The sequence below is a fragment of the Silurus aristotelis genome, assembly GCF_946808225.1.
Source record: "Silurus aristotelis genome assembly, chromosome: 1".
In the NCBI taxonomy this organism is placed as follows: Eukaryota; Metazoa; Chordata; class Actinopteri; order Siluriformes; family Siluridae; genus Silurus; species Silurus aristotelis.
Genome location: NC_139574.1, coordinates 38,080,112 through 38,101,039, shown reverse-complemented (window position 1 = coordinate 38,101,039; position 20,928 = coordinate 38,080,112). Strand labels below are relative to the sequence as shown.

The 20,928-nt window shown below is 40.4% G+C and overlaps 2 protein-coding genes and 1 long non-coding RNA gene across 6 annotated transcripts in view; 2 read left to right on the top strand and 1 right to left on the bottom strand.

Moving 5' to 3' along the window:
• LOC310723807 (uncharacterized protein) overlaps positions 1-20,928 on the top strand; it is a 544,801-nt gene that overhangs the window by 271,004 nt on the left and 252,869 nt on the right. The gene's annotated exons all lie outside the window — the stretch shown is intronic.
• Positions 1-20,928, bottom strand: part of LOC310725743 — a 62,553-nt gene that overhangs the window by 2,130 nt on the left and 39,495 nt on the right. The gene's annotated exons all lie outside the window — the stretch shown is intronic.
• Positions 9,979-20,724, top strand: LOC310725160 (uncharacterized protein). The gene is made up of 3 exons (XM_083539829.1): positions 9,979-10,117; positions 19,731-19,859; positions 19,934-20,724. Exons 2-3 carry the CDS (start codon positions 19,756-19,758, stop codon positions 20,292-20,294), a joined length of 465 nt encoding a protein of 154 aa, XP_083395955.1. The 5' UTR covers positions 9,979-10,117; positions 19,731-19,755; the 3' UTR covers positions 20,295-20,724.

Below are 20,928 nucleotides of genomic sequence, written 5' to 3'. Positions count from 1 at the left end.
GTCATACGGCATTTGTAAGGAAGCTGTAAATTGTTCCTCTCCTCTATGTCAAGTTTAGTTTTCTCTCTTTCGTCCTCTTGTTTTTCTTTAAAATCAAACGTGGGCTCAAACTGAGCAACACATTCCTCCAGTCTCACATTCTACAGTTTTCTCCAGTTCCTCATGGATTTTCAGGAAAGACTGGAGCTCCATGGTGGTCTGTTCCAAAGTGACCTCGAGCTGAGCAACACGTTTCTCCACTTTCTTTTGTTCTCTCGTCCAGCTCTCTCGCTCACATTTTACAGTTTTCTCCAGTTCCTCATGGATTTCCAGGGAAGACTGAAGCTTCTTGGTCGTCCGTTCCAAAGTGACCTCAAGCTGAGCAACATGTTCCTCCAGTTGTTTTTGTTCTCTCGTCCAGCTCTCTCTCTTACATTCTACAGTTTTCTTCAGTGCTTAATGGATTTCCAGAAAAGACTGGCGCTCCATGGTGGTCTGTTTCAAAATGACCTCAAGCTGAGCAACACGTTCCTCCAGTTGTTTTTGTTCTCTCGTCCAGCTCTGGCTTCTCTCAGTTATATCCTGTTCCCGCTGCTTTTGCTCAGAAGCCAAAGGAGCCTCCAGCTTTTGCACCGTCTGTAGCAGAATGGCTTTCTCTTCTTTCTCTTTTGTTATCTTCTCTATCATTAGAAGAGAAAATGCATCCAAGTCTTTCTCTACTTTCTCCATGTGTTCCAGCTTCTCCTTCATTTCAGCAATCTGTTCAGATTTCTTCTTTCTTCTGGTTTGAAAAATTTCTCTAAACCTTCTAAAGAGCCCCATGTTTATGTGTCTTTACTCAAACGCCCAAACCTCGGAAATGAGAAACAGAGACGCATTCTGACTTACATACAGGTTGCCCTGCTGTCTCTCTCTCTCTCTCTCTCTCTTTCTCTCTCTCACACACACACACACACACGCCACACTTACTGTGGCATGCGCACATTACAGAGGGAAAGTGCGGATAAATTATCATGGCGTCTTCACAACTTTTCTGTTGTTCCTGAGAAAAGAGCGATATTACAGTCATAAATAAGATAAAAACGGCTGTAAACTGTGTATAAAGCGAGTGAAGGTCAGTGGGACTCCATGCTCTCTGAGGACGGACCGGGGCTAGCTTAGCATGCTAACTTCAGTAGATATGTCTGTTACATAATACATAGAGGTTTTTAAAGTCCAAACTGTCTTTTATTCACATACAGTTGATAATTGTATTTGGTTGATGAGTGTTTAAACTACACTTATTACATAGAGCTCCATAGAGAGAGCAGTTAGTACGCGGTATTTGACAGTAAACTGGGTCTGAGTTGAGAACCGGAAGTTGACCGGAGTCTGTGAATGTTGCAGAATTATAAATGACCAGTAGGTGGCAGTGTGATGTGTATTAGAGCTCACTGTCACAGCAGGTCATTAGAAGTAGTGGAGCTCTAATGACGTCATTAATAGCCGAGGACAAGACACACAGCCTTTAACGTTACAATTAATTAGTGCAAACACGTGGAAATATCTCTTTTTCGTTGTTGGTTTTCACTGAGATAAAGATTTCGGACTCTTTGTTGACTTGATCTGTTGCCCAAAGTTTATCAGACTATAATTGCAAAAACCAAAAAGATGACAGAAAAAAGACTAAGAGACCAAGGTAAAAAGATGCTTTCATTTACAACAGAAAACAGAGATTTGACGGAGGATATTATGGAAGTTGTTAAAGCAGGTGATATGCATTCCTACACTAATTACGATGGAGGATTTATCCCTCTTCCTGATTCAGCTCCGTGCACTCCGGTCGCAAAGAAGGGAAAAGCTGAACCAACACTCTCCGAATTGCAAGACAACATCGTGAGACTTGTGGCTGAAAAAATAAAAGAGAATGCGGATAATCTTGCAAGCTTGATAAAGAAAAATTGAGACACCATCGAGGCCTTAAGGGAATCATCAGAGTTTCTCTTCAACGAAGTTCAAGATATGAAAACAGAAATAACAACGGTTAAGAAGGCAAGGGATGATCATCAGAAGAGAATAACTGGTCTGGAGGACCGGTTGAACGATATGGAACGCTATCACAGAAGATGGAACCTGAGGCTGTATGGTCTGCCAGAGCAAGAGGGAGAAGATGTTAAACAGCGTGTGGTCGACATCTGCAAGACACTCATTCAAGACTCCGGAGAGGATCTACGCTCCCAAGTTGATGTGAGCCACAGGATCGGAAGGAGAGAAGATGGCAAAACTCGACCAGTGATAACGAGATTCCAGGTCAACCAAAGAAAGAGTATGGAAATGCGCAAAGAACTCGGAATTCCTCAAAACAAAGAAGTTAAAGTTCGGTGAAGACCTGACCACAAAAGACAAAGAGACACGCATTAAACTGTGGCCACAAATTGAAGAGGCACGAAAGCAAGGGAAAAGAGCTTTTTTCGTTGGAGCCAGAGCCATCATTGATGGTAAAGAAGTAAGATTGTAATGGTGAAAAAGCCCTGATATGCCGTTAAGAAGAAGAATGATGGGTAATTTGTCTGCCTTTCGTTAAGAAATTTGATCTCATTCTAAATTGCAGTTAGTAACATGCAAGCTCATACAATATACATAAACTCTGAAATTCCAAAGGCCAGAGAGTTATAATCCATTGTTTGCTTGTTAAATACTTTGCACTCAAAAGGTCTAGAAAATCATTTTGTTTCTTTGTTCTATTTAAAACCTACGTTTTTTGTGTTAACTATTTGTTCTACCTGTTCACTTTGTCTTTTTCATTGTATTCACTTAATGCGAGGGGGAATACGAGAACAGATTAGGAGGAAAGCTGTTTTTTTGTTTTGTAAATCTTTTAAGGCAGATTTTTATTTTTTACAAGAAACGCATGCTTTAGTCTCAGATTTTAATTTCTGGAAAAATCAGTGGGGAGACAATAGATGGATGTCTTATGGAAACAGTAAATCAGCAGGTGTTGCTATATTAAAGGGCTCCTTACAGGGAAAAATCCTAAAAAATGTAGTTCATGACTCAGGAAGATGGATAATTTTAGTTGTTGAATTTATGGAGGATATTTTTATTTTAGGTAATATATATGGCCATAATGGGGGAGTGGTGGCTCCAGTGGTTAAGGCGCTGGGTTGCCGATCGGAAGGTCTGGGGTTCAAGCCCCGGTATCGCCAAGCTGCCACTCTTGGGCCCTTGAGCAAGACCCTTAACCCTCTATGCTCCGGGGGTCCCTTACGAGGGAAATATCAAGGTCCGTGACGTGGGGCCGCCTTCCCGTGGGCTCACCACCTGCAGGAGGGACCGTAAGGGACGGTGCTGTGAGGATTGGGCAGCAGTCGAAGGCGGGGGCCTGCTTAGACTGCTGCCCCCGCGACCCGAATTACGGATAAGCGGGAGAAAATGAATGAATATATGGCCATAATAATAGCCAAAGAAACACACTTCTTTTTGCTGAATTTGAAAAAAAAAAAAAAATGCCTTGTTAAATTCTTTTGTTAATGCTAAACTAATATTTGGGGGCGACTGGAACTGCATAAATGATCCCATTAAAAACTGTCATCCTCAAAGATCCTTAAGAGGCACTTATGGAGAATTTAATAATCTCTGTTTGCACTTAAACTGTTGTGATGTGTGGAGACTAAAAAATCCACATCAAATCCAGTTCACTTGGAACAACAAAGATTTATCTAAGAGATCTAGGATTGATTTTTGGCTTATTTCAAATGAATTATTAGATAGTGTGGAGGAAACGAAAATAGAACCCTCGGTTTTTTCTGATCATAATATGATCACTTTAGCAATATGCATAAGGAATAGATCAATTAAATTTAAAGCAAATTACTGGAAATTAAATAATACACTTTTGAGTGATAAATTGTTCAAAGAAAAAGCCATAAAAATTTGTCAAAAGCTAAAAAAGATCAGATATATGGCAAACATTGGGACTATACAAAATTTCAGATTCGAAATATGGCAATTAAAAGGGGAAAAGAATTATCTAAGAAAAAAAGAATGAGACAAGACAGAATACTTAAGGGAATTATTCTTATTTATGAAAAGGATGAGCAAACACAAGCTGATATTAATATGTTAATTGAATTAAAATCTGAATTGGATGATATCTATCAAAATCTGGCACGGGGGGCCTTCATTCATTCTAGACGGAAATGGATAGAACATGGTGAAAGGAATACCAAATATTTTCATAATTTAGAAAAAATAAATATTAGTGTTAATAATATATATAAACTTAAAATTAATGAGCAGATATCCGAAGATCCAAAAACAATTTCTGATTTTGTGGAAGATTTCTATAAAAATGTATATTCTAAACGTAGTAGCCATATTTCCAATTTTCTTTCTCATATTAAAAATGTTGCACAAGGTATTGACGAAACCCAGAAAGAAGTTTGTGATCAAGATATATCCTTAGAAGAATTAAAAAAGAATTTTAGTAAGTTAAAAGACAATAAATCCCCCGGGAATGATGGCTTAACAGGTGAGTTTTATAAAATATAAAAATATAAAAAAGATTATATCTCTGAATTTTTGTTATTGGTTTTTAAGGAAGCTATAGAAGCCCGTAAGCTCCCCCATCTATGTGTCAAGGCCTAATTACATTGTTACCTAAACCGAATAAGGATTGTTTGCTTCTTGACAATTGGAGACCTATGACATTAATTAATAATGATGCAAAATTGTTTGCCTATATTTTTGCTCAAAGATTAAAATTATGTTTAGATACAATCATAGATGATAGTCAATCAGGCTTTATGCAAGGCCGACATATTAGCAATAATATTAGATTAATCTTAGATTTAATTGATTATAAGGATTATATAAATGATGACAGCTACATTTTATTTATAGATATATATAAAGCCTTTGATACTGTAAAACATAATTTTTTATTTGATCTATTAGATTTTTTTGGTTTTGGTCAATACTTTAAAAGGGCGATACAAACTTTATACAATGACTGTAATAGTTCAGTTAAACTCCCGTGGGAAACGACTCGTCGATTTAGTATTTCTCTGGGCATAAAACAAGGAGACCCAGCAGCACCCTTTTTATTTTTGTTAGTTATGCAAACGATGGCGTTACATTTGCATAATGATTCCTTTCAAGGCATCAGTATTAGGGACAGAGAAATTAAATGTTGTCAGCTTGCTGATGATACAGCTATTTTTTTAAAAGATCTATCACAGGCTAAGAAAAGTATAGAATGCCTTAATCTTTTTTCTGAAGTGTCAGGTTTATTTTTAAACATAAAAAATTTACTCTTTTTCCACTTAAAGATGATGGCATTCCTTTTACCCAATTTGAAGGTATTCCGATTAGAGAGGAAGTAACTTATCTTGGTATCAATATTTGCAAAGATTTCCAACCCCTTATGCTAAAAATGAAAAATAAATTTGATATGTGGCTCATGAGGGATTTATCACTCAAAGGCAGGATTATTTTGTCTAAAACCGAGGGGTTGTCTCGTTTAGTCTATCCTGCTAAAGTATTAGATGTCCCAAAATCTTTTCTTAAAAAAACTGATTCAACTCTATTTAATTTCATATGGAAAAACAAGCCTCACTATTTAAATAAAAATAATTTATGTAATTCATATAATCAAGGAGGCCTGAATGTGATTGATTTTCCTACATCTAATGCAATTTTCAAGTTGAACTGGATTAAAAATGATATTAAACATAAAGATGAGATGTGGTATATAATTCCAAATCTTATCTTTGAAAAAGTTGGTGGCATAGAGTTTCTTTTGAAATGTGATTTTGAGGTCAACAAACTCCCTATTAAGTTATCTAATTTTCATAGACAGACGCTCTTATACTGGATTCTTATATACAAACATAACTTTTCTCCCCATAGGCAGATCATTTGGAATAATAAATACATAAAATATTAGAACAAATCAATTTTCTATACTAATTGGGTTAAAAATGATATTTTAATGGTCTCACAGTTGATAAATAATAAAGGTTATTTACTTACATATAGTGAATTTCTTGAGAAATTTGATATTCCAATACCTCCGTGTGAATATTGTATTGTGATTGATGCAATTCCAGCAGGATTTCTAAGGCTGTTAAAGGGCCTCAGTGATTCTAAACCTTCAACATTAAAAAAAAAAATCTTATTAAACGGTATTGATATCAAAGATAGAAAATGTAATAATAAATTTTTTAGATGTTTAATTCATTGCCCTGCAACATTTTGAAGTAAGTACTTCTGGAATAATCACTTTCAAAATATCAACTGGAAATTAATTTGGACTTATAACAACAAATTCTGTGTCACGAATAAAGTTAATGAAGTTTACTTTAAAATTATACATATAATTTATCCAACTAACTATTTTCTCAAGAGATACAAAGCCGATCTTTCTGAATGTTGTGTTATTTGTGGAATGGATATAGAGACTGTTTTGCATCTTTTTTTTTAATGTATGTATGTTCAATTTTTCTGGACTGATGTTGAATATTTATTTACTAGGTTGAGCGGATCTAAAATTAACATAAGAAAAAGAGATGTTATATTTTATTTTGATAAAAAGATATAGATAAAAGTCACATCTTTATACTAAATCTTTTAATATTATTCGATAAGTTTTATATACACAAATGTAAATGGTCAGAAAGGAAGCCCAATATCTCCCAATTCAAAGTTGATCTGAGGATTTATTTTGAAACTCTTCAAGGTCTTTCAAATAGGAAAGCAACCAGAACTATAAACATATTCAAAGAACTAAACTCCTCTTTTTTATTGTGATTATTGGTATATACCCTCATTGTTTCTTTTTTCTGTCTTTTTTTTGGTTGTTTTTTTTTTCTAGGAAATGTGAATACCATGTTTGTAACATTTTACTATATTTTTGATTGTAAACTGTTCATTATATAAAATTAAAAAAAAAAAAAAAAAAAAAAAAAACCTGCTGTGACAGTGAGCTCTAGTACACATCACACTGCCACCTACTGGTCATTTATGATTCTGCAACATTCATAGAGTCACTCCGGTCAACTTCCGGTTCTCAACTCGGATTCACTCGCTTTATACACAGTTTACAGCCGTTTTTATCTTATTTATGACTATAATATTGCTCTTCTCTCAGGAACAACAGAAAAGCTGTGAAGACATGATATTTTATCCGCTCTTTACCTCTGTAATGTGCGCATGCGCATAGTCCGGTTAATAGAGACCGGGATACGTCACAGACGGAGGGCGAGGCATCTCCCTGTGACGTCACAGTAAGGCAACGTCTATAATTGGGAACGCGTCTCTGTTTCTCTCATTTCCGAGGTTTTTGCGTGTAAGTAAAGAGGCATAAACATGGAGCTCTTCAGAAGGTTGAGAAAGTTTTTTCAAACCAGAAGAACGAAGAAAACTAAGCAGATTGCTGAAATGAAGGAGAAGCTGGAACACATGGAGAAAGTAGAGAAAGACTTGGATGCATTTTTCTTCTAATGATAGAGAAGATAACAGAAGAGAAAGAAGAGAAAGCCATTCTGCTACAGACGGTGCAAAAGCTGGAGGCTACTTTGGCTTCTGAGCGAAAGCAGCAGGAACAGGATATAACTGAGAGAAGCCAGAGCTGGACGAAAGAACAAAAACAACTGGAGGAACGTGTTGCTCAGCTTGAATTTATTTTGGATCAGACCACCATGGAGCTCCAGTCTTCCCTGGAAATCAATGAGGAACTGGAGAAAACTGTAGAATGTGAGAGAGAGAGCTGGACGAGAGAACAAAAACAACTGGAGGAACATGTTGCTCAGCTTGAGGCCACGTTGGAACAGACCACCAAAAAGCTCCAGTCTTCCCTGAAAATCCATGAGGAACTGGAGAAAACTGTAGAATGTGAAAGAGAGAGCTGGATGAGAAAGAAAAAGAAAGTGGAGGAACATGTTGCTCAGCTTGAGGTCACTTTGGAACAGACCTCCATGGAGCTCCAGGATACTCAGAATCACTGTGAGAAAGTAAAAAATAGTGCAGAGCAGGAGAGAGATCATTTGATCAGAGAGAAAGAGCGACTGGAGGAACGTGTTGCTCAGTTTGAGCCCACATTGAATTTTAAATAGAAACAAGAGGACGAAAGAGAGAAAACTAAACTTGACATAGAGGAGAGGAACAACTTACAGCTTCAGACCAACAGGGGGCTCCAGGATACCCAGAATCTCTGTGAGGAAGAAAAGAAGACTTCAGAGAATAAAACAGAACATTATATGAGAGTCCGAGAGCGATGGGAGGAAATTGTTGCTCAGCTGAGACAAAAAAACATTCAAAAGAAAAGGAGAAATAGAAAAAAAAGAAGACGACAAGAGAAACAGCGAGTCTGAACACTTTTACTACAGCGAGACACAATAAACACTATTAAATAAATAAAGATTTTGAATTTCAATCATGTCTAATGTCTCTTCATCACAGAGAGCATTCAATGATGGTATTTTTTTCTTGAAATCCACTTTAGTAAAGTCAGTGATGTTTGATGTCTGTCGAGAAATAATTTTAATCAACCTTATCTAGCGTATGTTATAATCAAACTAACATTAATCCAACAAAAAAAAAAACCTAAATCAAATATAGAACTTATTAGATACAATAGAAGTAGTTTTGATAACACCTATTTAACTATATGTTAATCAAGTCTTTATTTACACCAAGTATAAAATAGTAATAATAAGATATTTACATGTGTGAGTAGGATAGATTCTCTGACTGAATGTTATAAGTGTGTGGAATAGATAAAATAGGACAGAAAACGACCTTGAGGGAGTTTTAAGCATTTTTATTGGGATAGCAAGGCGGGTGGGCTGCTGATGTCATTGGGAGACCAGTGTGAGGGATAGGGAGAAAACGGTGGGGGACAGGAGCCTTCACTGCAGTTGTCATCATAAGCTCGATAGCGGGTAGCAGAGAGATCAGGAGAGGTCTGTGTGCCCATGTCGCGCGTAGCAGTGCTCTGCACTATGCGAGGAGGCAGATAGGGATTCGCTGGAACAGTTAGGCCAGAGAGTTGTTCAAGGAAATGAGCAAGCTCAGCAGCAAGTGAGGAGAGCTGGAACTGGCGGTATTGTCTGCGAAGAAGACCCATTGGAGATAGTCCAGAACGTTTGCGTGGCGGAGCTGAGCAAAAGAGACCAACAGAGATAAGATGTTAGACAGGGTAACATCACGGTGACTGCTAGGTGTAGGCAAAGGATAACACACATTCAAGAGAAAATTCTATATACTATGCAACAATCGGTTCAGAATGCACAATTAAAATATAACCTGGGCACTTGCAGCTATCAAATAAAATAATATAATCAAGCACATGTATACAGACAATCTAATACACTGAGATAACTCAATTCAATAAATGTAGAATAGCAAACAGCATTATAAAAAGAGTAAAGCATAACACTTACCCATTGCAGGTGCAGGAAGACAAAATAGGCCGCAAAAATGGTGTTCACACTTGGAGGACTGAAAACAGCGTATGGTTGGATCCAGAAAAATAAGGACTTTATACTCACTTATTTTTTTTATATAAAATCAAGGAAAAGGCCGAATATAAGGGGAATTGGGAAAAAACAGGAACTCCAAATATGGTGGTGTTTGGAGGAATAAGCAACAAGGTCAAAGATAAGGGGAATTGAAAAAAAGAGGGCAAGATCGGAAAATAAGGGCAATTACTCAAGGTGAAGAAATTAGAAAAAATAGAAAGATACGGTGGCTACAGAGTATAAATACAAGCGTGAAACAGACAGTACTTGTACTTCCTCACTTTGGCGTGCTCTATCATTTTTGATGTGCTGTTCATTTTGATGTGAGGTACCCATCTTCTATTGAGCTCATTGGAACGTGTATGGAATAAAGAAGTTTGCTTTTACTCATCTGAGACTGAGGATCCTTCATTGGCAGTTTGTGTCTATTATATTTAAGTTTTTCTAGAGTTGGCTGAGCATTATTGGGAATCTTCTAAACAAAAGAATCCACCGCCTCAGAGACGGGCTCTGAGTTCCGACATATTTAATGGCGCCCAACGTGGGGCCCTGAAGGTCAGCGTAAAGGTCGAAAACCTGAACAGGGGACCGAACATTCTGTGGGCTGCAGCCGCTGACAACAAGATTCAGAGAAAAAGGTAAGCAGACACCTGTTATACTCAAAGTCTGTGATTAGTAACTGTATGCCCATAGGGTTGTCGGCCCCGGGGAGGGTATAGACTGCTGACCTAGGGTCCAAGAACTATTGGGTGGAAAAAATTTAGTGTTGGATGAGAAAAAGCAAACATGAAATAAAGTTGAAAAGGTGGAGAGTCACTGCGTATAAGAGGCGCAGGGTGGGACCCACATGAAATAAAGTTGAAAAGGTGGAGAGTCACTGCGTATAAGAGGCGCAGGGTGGGACCCACGTAGAACTACGGCTAATTATTTGTACCTTAGTCTGTTAGACTTTCCATATGGTCTAATAGGTTGCAGACTATGCAGACCGAAATCGCGTAGACCCAAAGGTGAAGCCTTGGTGATTCGGGTTCAAGTCCCGGTGTGAGAAGATAACACTTCTCATATGGTCTAAAAACAGGATAAGATACCATAGGTCTTTACTAGGGGATCCAGATTCGCAAACTGGTGTGGAAAGGGTACATTTAAAAGGTTGAGAGTTGTTAGTATAAGAGTAAAAAGGCTCGGAGAGTCACCGTAATGAGTACGGGGTGGGACCCGAGGATATGAAGTGATGGCCATGGGTACATGTACGTTGTGTTAACTGCAGTGTGTAAATATTTTGCTGTCATATTAGTTATAAAGAGTGTGTTTGTGAAAGCCGGATTGAAGAGTGTATTTCTATGAATGCTTGTGTGCTGTCTGTAGATAAAATTGTGATTATACTTGTATTATTGTCATATCTGTATTATTAATAAAATAGTATAATATATACGCGCACACATTAGAAGTACAGGAGAGCTGCGCGTGGACGAGAGAAGGAGCAGAGAAGGAGGGGGCGCGGGCACGCGCATACAGACACGGAGCGCACGAGGGAGGGTGCGCATGCGCATAGGCGCACGGAGCATAGTACACACACACACACACACACACACGCAGCGCGATTGAATAAAGAATAAATAAATAAATAAACAAGTAAATAAAATAAAGGGAATATAGCAAAATAAATGCGTGAACTTGATGGACATAGAGATAGAAACGAACGGACTTAGAACCCATTTTTGGGACGAAAGGACATACAAAGATAGAAACGGTATAGAGAGGAGACAGACAGAGAAGCAGATACAAGACAAATTGTGGGCTATTACACGTTTACATGGTATAGAGGTATTACACCAGATATTTCCAGAGGAAAACTGGTATGAAAAAATAAGAAGCATCTGGAAACCCCAACTGTTAAGCCCAGTATTGCGCACCCTAGTGGAAGCCCCTACACCTAGTAAAGCAGTGATACACCTGTTTGATTTCATAGCAGACCCAAACAGTGAAGACGAAGAACCATTGATAGAATTAAATGCAGAAGTACCTGAACAATCTAATTATTGCTCGGGACTGACAGCAACTGTTGTAGTAGAGCCTAAAGAGGTAGTGTGGGAAAGAGGTGCAGCCACCTCAATTCTAGTTGATAAAATCAACTCGTTAAGTGGACAAAGCCTGAAAAATCCAACACGACCTTGTAAAACAGTGAGACGAATAAACGTCTATCTAAAGTGGTCTGCTCAAAATAGAAACCCAGGCCACCATAGAGAAGCACACAAAGCGAGACAAGGGTGCATCATGAGTACGGAGGAATCTCCAATCACGCCTGTGGATGTGATAATTATAAGGCATAAAGGGGCTGAAAAGGAGATCAAAAAATACATGAAAAAATGGAAAGACCTGACAACTGGGGATTTGCAATGGCCAGAAGAGGGAACATTTAATAAAGAAAAGTGTGATGTAATGAAGACCAGAATAAGAAATTGGGGAGAAATAAAGAAAGAAAAGAAGGAAAAGACAAAACGGAAATTAGACATCATTGAGTGGTTCGAGCATGAGGGGGAAATGCTAAAAGTACACAAAGAAAAGACAGAGAAAGGAACATGAAGTAAAGAGGGAAAAGGGTCAGAAAAGGCCTCAGCCCCACCATTGGAGGAGTTTGAGGAACAGAAAAAACCACCTCCATATGCTGAAGCAAAGAAGCATGAGGTGATTAGCTTCTACCCAGTACTAAAGAAAGAGTATCATGACATACTATCGCTATCAGTTTGTTGATGTTAATGGTGAGTTCTCCACACTCTCTGAGGTAAAGTTTGGTGTTCCTCAAGGATCTGTCTTCTGCCCTCTGCTTTTCTCTTTATATATGCTGCCTCTTGGAGAAATTATTCATAAACATGGTATTAGATTCCATTGCTATGCTGATGATACACAGCTATATATTTCAGCAAAGCCAGATGAGAGAGATCAGCTTAACAATGTTAAAAAATGTGTAAAGGACATTAGACAGTGGATGCTCGATAACTTTCTTCTGCTAAACTCAGATAAGACGGAAGTACTTTTACTAGGACCACATGCAGCTAGAAGCAAACTTTCCGATTACCTAGCATCTCTGGATGGTGTTTCTGTTTCAGCGTGTACGGCTGTCAAAGACCTTGGTGTGATTATTGACTCGAGTCTTTCCTTTGAGGCTCACGTGAATAATATTACCAGGATCGCCTTCTTTCACCTTCGAAATATTGCTAAAATTAGAAATATGATGTCGTTACAGGATGCAGAAAAACTAGTTCATGCTTTTGTTACTTCTAGATTAGACTACTGTAACGCTTTACTGTCTGGGTGTGCGAGTAGGTGCATAAATAAGCTTCAGTTAGTTCAGAATGCAGCAGCAAGAGTCCTCACTAGATCTAGGAAATATGACCACATCACCCCTGTATTAATCAGTCTACACTGGCTCCCAATCAAATCTCGCATTGATTATAAAATTTTACTACTGACATATAAAGCACTTAATGGTCTCGCACCACCGTATCTGAGTGAACTTCTGTACCAGTATGATCCTCCACGCCTACTTAGATCAAAAGGTGCAGGCTATCTGTTGGTTCCTCCAATAATGAAAATTACAGCAGGGGGCAGATCTTTCTCTTATAAAGCCCCGCAGCTATGGAACAGCCTTCCTATCAGTGTTCGGGACTCAGACACAGTCTCAGTGTTCAAGTCGAGGTTGAAAACATATTTATTCAGTCAAGCCTTTAATCAGTAGATTTTTTCTCAGGTAAAGGCTCAGATCTGGAGGGAACATTGATATAGAGTGTTTGGTGAACTGGGATATTTGTACGCTGTCGTCCCCTCACATTCACGTGTTCACTCAGGTTTGTTGATGGTGGTGTGGTGGGCCGTCTCTTATCCCAGAGATCCCTCATGTCTGTGTTGCCTTCTGGTTCTCCCTTTTAGTTATGCTGCTATAGCGAGTCTTGCCGGAGTCCAAACTGCACAGTGACTTTAACTCTCATGCAACAATAGGTACACTTAATAATCCATATCCTTCTCTTCCTGTCACCCTCTTCTCTCTCTCTCTCTCTCTCTCTCTCTCTCTCTCTCTCTCTCTCTCGGTCAAGTTAAACATGCTCCTGAGGCTCCAGTGACCACTGTTCCTGCCCCTCTCCCCCCCGTGGATCTTCCCACTTCATCCAGGCCTGCCTGGATTGGATGTCAACAGTCTCCTACACTGATGTCAACAGTCTCCTACACTGACTCAGAAATACACTTCGCTTTTGATCATCATCACTGCACCCCGCAACATTGTATACCCGCCACAAATGGATATTCGGTGTAACCCAGATGAGGATGGGTTCCCTCTTGAGTCTGGTTCCTCTCAAGGTTTCTTCCTTATGCCATCTCGGGGAGTTTTTCCTTGCCACAGTCGCCAGTCGCCACCGGCTTGCTCATCAGGGACAAACTTACTCATAAAGAACATATTCATTTTTAATCACCGCATTATCTGTGTAAAGCTGCTTTGAGACAATGTTCATTGTTAAAAGCGCTATACAAATAAAAATTAATTGAATTGAACATACAACTAGACATAACAGGAGGACGGATTAAAGGGAGGATGGAACTTCCAGCTCCAGACAACAAGATAAACAAGGAAAGAGCAAGACAAACAAATAGAGTGTTATTTCAGACTCCTGATGAAGAGGAGGGGAATGATGAAGAAAGCGGCAACGAAGGGAGATATGACTATGAACACGATTATGATCTAGATATCCCACCTGAAAAATGGGAGAGAGAGCGAGAGGAATTGGAACCGCCTGAGTATGACCAGAATCAAAGACATTGCCAGAAAAAGCAGCCACTAAGACATACAAGGGGTGAAAGCACCCCTAAAGTACAAGAAAGACTAAGCAAAGCCACCTCTCTTTCAGACCTCAGAAACAAAAAAGAAAGCAAAGAAGATTCAAACTTCAAAATTCAAAAGGAGAAGAATGCAAGGAAGAAGAAGAGTTTATTATTCTGAACCCAGAAAGAGGGGAAAAAGTGCATGTTCACGAAATATTGGAAATGACGCCAAGAATGCCACAGAAAAGTGATCCACTGCACACAGAGGTAAAAACTCTGCAGGAAGAAATGACATTTCTTCCAGGGCAAGAAGAAGAAAGGATAAGTACTAAATACCGAAAATCCTTGCAGATGCCAGTCATTATAAAAGGCACAGACTCAGTATACACACCATGGTCATTTATGGATCTTACGGGACTAATAAGCAGATTGCCTAACATATGTGAAGGAGCACAAAGATGGATAACACGCTTTGAAGAACAGACTATGGGACAAATGCTGGCTATGGGAGATATCAAGGCAATTTTGACACAGTCATTGGGAAAAGCTAAAATGATAGAAATATTGGATCAGGCACACCTAGGAGAAGTGGGGAAGGATCAAAAGTATGATCGTTGGACATTTGGAGTGAAAAGAAATGACGTATGGAATGCACTTCGCTCCGCATACCCAACTCAATCTGATTTAACCAAGGTAGAAAACCTAAAAATGGACGAAAAAGAGGGGGCTGTTGCCTTTATTCTTAAATTACAGAAAGCATGGGCCGAAGAGATGGGGTCAGCATGGGATGAGACAACGGCTAACATCACATTGTTCAAAATAATGTTAAAAAGGGCACTTCCAAGTGAAGTACAAGAAAAACTTGAGTCAGTTGTGGGACTTAACGCCTTGCCCTGGGCAGCTTTCCAGGCAAATGTCACACATGCTGTGGAAATGTATAGGAAAAAGAAAGAAGCAAATAAACAGGCAGCAGAAGATTTAATAACATTGCTGCACAAAGCACAGCTTGGAGAGATAACACGGAGCAAACAAGAAAGTCAAGAAAAACGCAAAGAAGAGAAAAGTTCAGCTAAACAAGCAGCAGTCATGATGGTACCAACGAATACACAGAAGGATTCAGCTGGTCAAAACATACCAGATCAGGGAAATCAGCAACTAATGCCTGTGGGACAACCAATGATGGCCTATCCAACATATCAACAATATCCACCACAAAACAGAGGGTGGGGGCAAGGAAGAGGCAGAGGAAGAGGAGGAATGTTTCAACCAAGACCAAGGAATTATCAACCACCGAGAGGAGGAAGATGCTGGAACTGCCAAGATCCCAACCACATGATGAGAGACTGCCCATATCCAATAAGACAACAGCAAGGTAACCAACAACAAAATCAAAGTTGGCAAGACCCCGGAAATTGGGCAGGACCATGGATGGGCCAGAGTCAGCAGAATCAACAGACTCAAGCAAACTTTAGAGGCGGCCCTCCGGGGCCACCTCAAGGTAACATGTGAAGATGCCCAGAGAAGCCAGAGGGGGAGCTGGTACAGTGCCCCACCTCACTGTACCCTGCACAAGAACCAACCATAATGGTGGATGTGAGTAACCAGCTCCAAGCATCGTTTTTGATTGACACAGGAGCAACATTCACAAGCATTGGAAAAGAAGGCTCTAAGCTCCCCCTCTCACGCAAAGCAGTAAAGACAGTAGGCTTCTCGGGTAAAACTCAAACTTTGCATTTTACAGAGCCACAAGACATAACAGTAGAAGGAATCACAATACAAGCACCATTGTTGTATTCCCCTGATACCCCAGCAAATCTATTAGGCAGAGATGTATCATGCAAGCTAGGAGCAAAAATCTTCTGTGGACCTACAGGAGTGTGGGTCGAACTTCCCGAATGTCTAGCTCAACAGTATGTGATGGTGGAAAGAAAAATAGAACAACAGACACTGGATAAAGTCTATTGGCTGGAACTCGATGTGACATCCTCAGAAATTCACAAGCTGTATGACCACTGGAAAACATGGTTCACGAACATGCGTCCAGAATGTGTGGAAACCAGGAAACCATGGCATTGCACAATAAGGTATGATGAGGGGGGACAAGATGAAGAATACGAGACTTTGTGGGGAGAACATGTAGAAGGAAACCAGTATAGTCTCAAAGCAGAAAACGTGATCATTGGTCCCCAAGGAATAGCTGCAACAGTACAGCTACCAGACCACATTGCACAGTGGTATTCAGTCGAGAACTCTGTTCCACATGTCTCCCTAATGATCAGGCAAAATTTTAAATCAAAAGACTTAGGGCCAATGGTCAGAGAAGCAAGTCAGAAAACTGAATGGATACCAATAGGAGAAAATATGAGCGTGTCATTGGACAGGAAATATCTCAAAATAAAACTAACAGCTGAAGACAGTGTGGTAGCTCACACCGTTTTGATCAACAGACAGGTGCAGGTGAGAACGCAAGTAGGACAAATTGGACAATGGCAGCAGAAGGTAGAACAGACTGGACTAGAAAAAGAACAGGTACTGAAACAGATTCCGGAAAAGCTATGGACTAAACATCAGACAGATGTAGGGTTAGTTAAGTCATCAGGGTTGGCGAAAATTCAAATAAAACCCAGTGTGCAGTTACCTTACCAGAAACAGTACCCATTGTCGCAACAAGCGATAGAGGGGATAAGACCAACCATCGAGGGATTAGTTGAAGCAGGAGTCTTAATTCCAACAAACAGCCCTTGCAACACACCCATTTTTCCGGTCAGAAAACCTAATTCAGACAAATGGAGATTGGTTCATGATTTAAGACCAGTAAATCGTGTGGTGGTAGCAGAAAATCCTGTAGTACCTGATCCACACACTTTGTTAACAAACATCCCCGAAGGGACTAAATGGTACACTGTGATTGATTTATGCTCAGCATTTTTTAGTGTACCTTTGCACCCTGAGTCTCAGTTCCTGTTTGCATTTACATATGGGGGAAAACAATACACCTACACGCGTCTGCCACAAGGGTATTGTGAAAGTCCGTCAATTTTTAACCAGGTGTTAGCACGAGATCTGGCAGATCTAGACATTCAAAGCAGTTTACTCCAATATGTGGACGACCTACTAATTTGTAGTCAAACTAAAGAACAGTGCATGAAGGACTCGTTAAAGGTCCTGGAAACCCTAGCTCATAATGGACACAAGGTCAGTAAGGAAAAATTGCAATTCTGCCAACAAAAGGTAGAATATTTGGGTAGAGTGCTCGAAGGCACTACACGCAAAATCTCACCCTCACATGTAGAAGCAATTCAGAAAACACCGCAACCTCAAACAGTACAACAGATGTTGTCATTCTTGGGTCTAGCTGGTTTTAGTAGACCGTGGATTTGTGATTTTGCATTAAAAACACAACCTCTCAGAGACATGATGAAAGCAGCTGATCAGACAAAATCTAGCGCACGACTGGTCTGGACAGAAGAAGGCAAAAAGGCCTTTGAAATAATCAAAAGTTATCTAAAATCTGCCCCAGCACTAGCCTGTCCAGACTACACAAAACCATTTCACCTCTATGTCTCAGAAAGGCGAGGTTTTGCGTCAGCCATTTTAGCACAACAGCAACAGAGTATGGGGAAGAAGCCAATTGCATACTATAGCACAGCTCTTGACAATGTTGAAAAAGGCATGCCACCTTGTTACAGAGGATTGGCAGCCGCAGCGTTTGCCTATCAGAAAGCATCAACAATCACGATGGGTCATCCAGTGACCCTGTACACTTCCCATGCATTACACGCTCTGCTGACAAGTCAAAAGTTTGTAATCACAAATGCACGAAGAACAGGGTATGACGTAATTCTGTCTGCACCGGAAATGACAATTGAGAGATGCCTCACAAATAATCCAGCTGATCGAGTAGTCTTGACAGATGAGGGAATTCCCCATGAATGCACTACAGAGGCAGAGAAATTTCTAAAAGCCAGAGATGACCTAGAGAACCAACCATTGCAAGATGCCCAAATTGTCATGTTTGTGGATGGTTCATGCTATCGCTCAAATTATGGCAATAAAGCAGGATATGCCGTGGTCATGCACAATGAGGAAGATGACTCGTTTCGAGTACTAGCTAGTGTAAGTGTGCCACAACCTTGCTCTGCCCAATTGGCAGAAATAAAAGCTTTAGCAGCAGCATGTAGACTAGGAGCAGGGGGAAAGTGTACTATTTACACTGATTCAGCCTATGCACATGGGGTATGTCACACATTTGGACCCATCTGGGAACAAAGAGGTTTCCAGAGAGCTGATGGATCATCCATTTTGCATGGTCCCGCAATTTCTGATTTGCTCAAAGCAATGATGCTTCCAAAAGCATTAGCCATTGTGAAATGTAAAGCCCACAAATCTGATGGGGAGATGATTAGTAGAGGTAATGCAGCAGCAGATGAGGCAGCTAAAAAAGCAGCGGTAGGCGAAGACTGTGTGAAAGTGATGATGCAGGAAGGAGAGCATGAGGAAGTAAGAGGGCAGGTAACAGAAGAAGATCTTGGAGAATATCAGGATTTAGCAAGTGGGGAAGAGAAAGAAAAATGGAAGAAACGGGGTGCAGTACAAGACCCCAACACAGGGTTATGGAGAAGTGTTGATGGAGTGTGGGTGGCACTGCTAGCTCTTCTACCGAGGCTCATTGCTGATTCACATTGGGTAGATCACTGTAATCGTAGGGAGACAATAGACACAATCCGAAGGAATTGGTGGTCGCCATATCTGGCCAGTATGGTGGACAAATTCCTGAGGTCCTGTGAGCTATGTGCAGCACGTAATGTCAGAAAACATTTCACAGCACCAATCAGTCACATTCCTGAATCAAGGGGACCGTTTCGACATTTGATGATGGACTTTGTGGACATGGCAGACAGGAAGGAAGGGAAAAGATATATCTTGGTAGTAATAGATCGTTTTAGTAGATGGGTAGAAGCAACAGCTACTGCCAAGAATGACGCAAAGACTGTGGCTAAGTTTCTGATCAGGGAAGTAATTCCAAGGTTTGGGATACCTGATAAGTTGAGCTCTGACAATGGACCACATTTTGTGAATAATGTGATTAAGGTATTTTCAGAAGCTTTGTGTATCAAGCAAAGAATGGGGTGTGTTTACCATCCACAATCACAGGGAATGGTTGAACGAGCAAATGGGGTGTTGAAGGAAAAAATAGCAAAAATTTGTGCTAGCACAGATTTGAATTGGGTGCAGGCTCTTCCACTGGCATTGATGAAAATGCGCTCTCAAACAAATCGCAATACACACCTGACACCACATGAGCTGCTGACTGGACGACCCATGCCAGTCGCTTTTACACAAGGACCTTACACAGGCTCCTCACTTGACCAACTTGAAGCAGACATGTCTAGTTATTGCAAACATCTGACGCAAATACACAGAACTTTATATTCACAGGTCTGTGAAGCCACACACGGAGCACATGTTGATGAGCCACTGCAGCAGGTGCAACCAGGTGATTACGTGTACATCAAAGTGTTCAAAAGAAAACACTGGAGTGAGCCACGACGTGAAGGCCCATTCAAGGTGGTATTAGCGACTCCTACCGCAGTCAAGGTCGAAGGTAAGGAACACTGGTATCACCTTAACCATTGTTGCAGAGCTGCAGTGAAAGGACCAAAGTGGAGGAAATCTCAGGCTGAGTTGGCACACTGTGCCCACTCTGACGACTCAGAAAGCGACGACGACAGCGCTGGCCCAGCTCAAGACAGAGGGCCAGCATACAGAACACGTGCCAAAACCAAACAGCCACGACCAGTTGAAGGGGAACCGAAGGCAGGGTGCTCATATCAGGTTGATTCACAACCACAGCACGAGACACTAGATTCTGACAAAGTGGAAGAGACTGTTCATAGACTACTAGACAGTGACGAAAACACTCTCATTCCACCTGAACAGTTTGGCACCCTTAATCTACAAGATCTAGTAGACCTAGATATCAATCTACCTGTGGAACCATGATGGAGAGTTCCCCAAAATCCAAACAGACTCACCCCACCAAAAGAGACTGGGCGGTACTTGTCATGGCTTTAGTTGTATGGTTCATTTGCACTTACATTTCCCTTAACCAATATCTACATCATCCAGCAGATGTATCAGTCCCTTTGTCTAACATTTCTCTAAATAACTGCTCTCAGCCCGCAGCATGTCCAGAAAGTCGCAACATGTCCACACACAGATACAAGAGATCTAAACCCCTATGGTCCCTAGATCACCACGCTAAAACCAGTCTCACTTCAGCAGAAGCTGCTAGAGTTTCTGTATATTTGGCAAGAAACGTGCTTGCAGAACAATTCCGGTGTGCACTGGGTGTTTTGAATAACACCAAGGTCCTACCATTCTTTCCTGCAACTGCACAACATATATTTGTAACATATACTATATCCCTAGCTCATCCTCGTAACTCAACAGAAACAACAGACACTCCCGAATACGAGATGAGACTTGAGGCTCGAATGACCGACACAGATAAAGGAACAGACATAATAGTGGTCACAGGAGTACCTCTCAGAGTTGTCTCTCGTATAGCAGGCTCCCGCAGTTGTGTTGCTATCACGCTTTTATGGTTCTATGGTTTTCCCCAAGTAGGTCTCCC

What these genes read in the sequence shown, in the direction of transcription:
- LOC310725160 (XM_083539829.1), top strand. Translation starts at nt 19,756, where the DNA reads ATGTTGATGAGCCACTGCAGCAGGTGCAACCAGGTGATTACGTGTACA. An exon ending in GACGTGAAGGCCCATTCAAG is followed by an intron (nt 19,860 to 19,933) that starts GTGGTATTAGCG and finishes CCATTGTTGCAG; the next exon opens with AGCTGCAGTGAAAGGACCAA.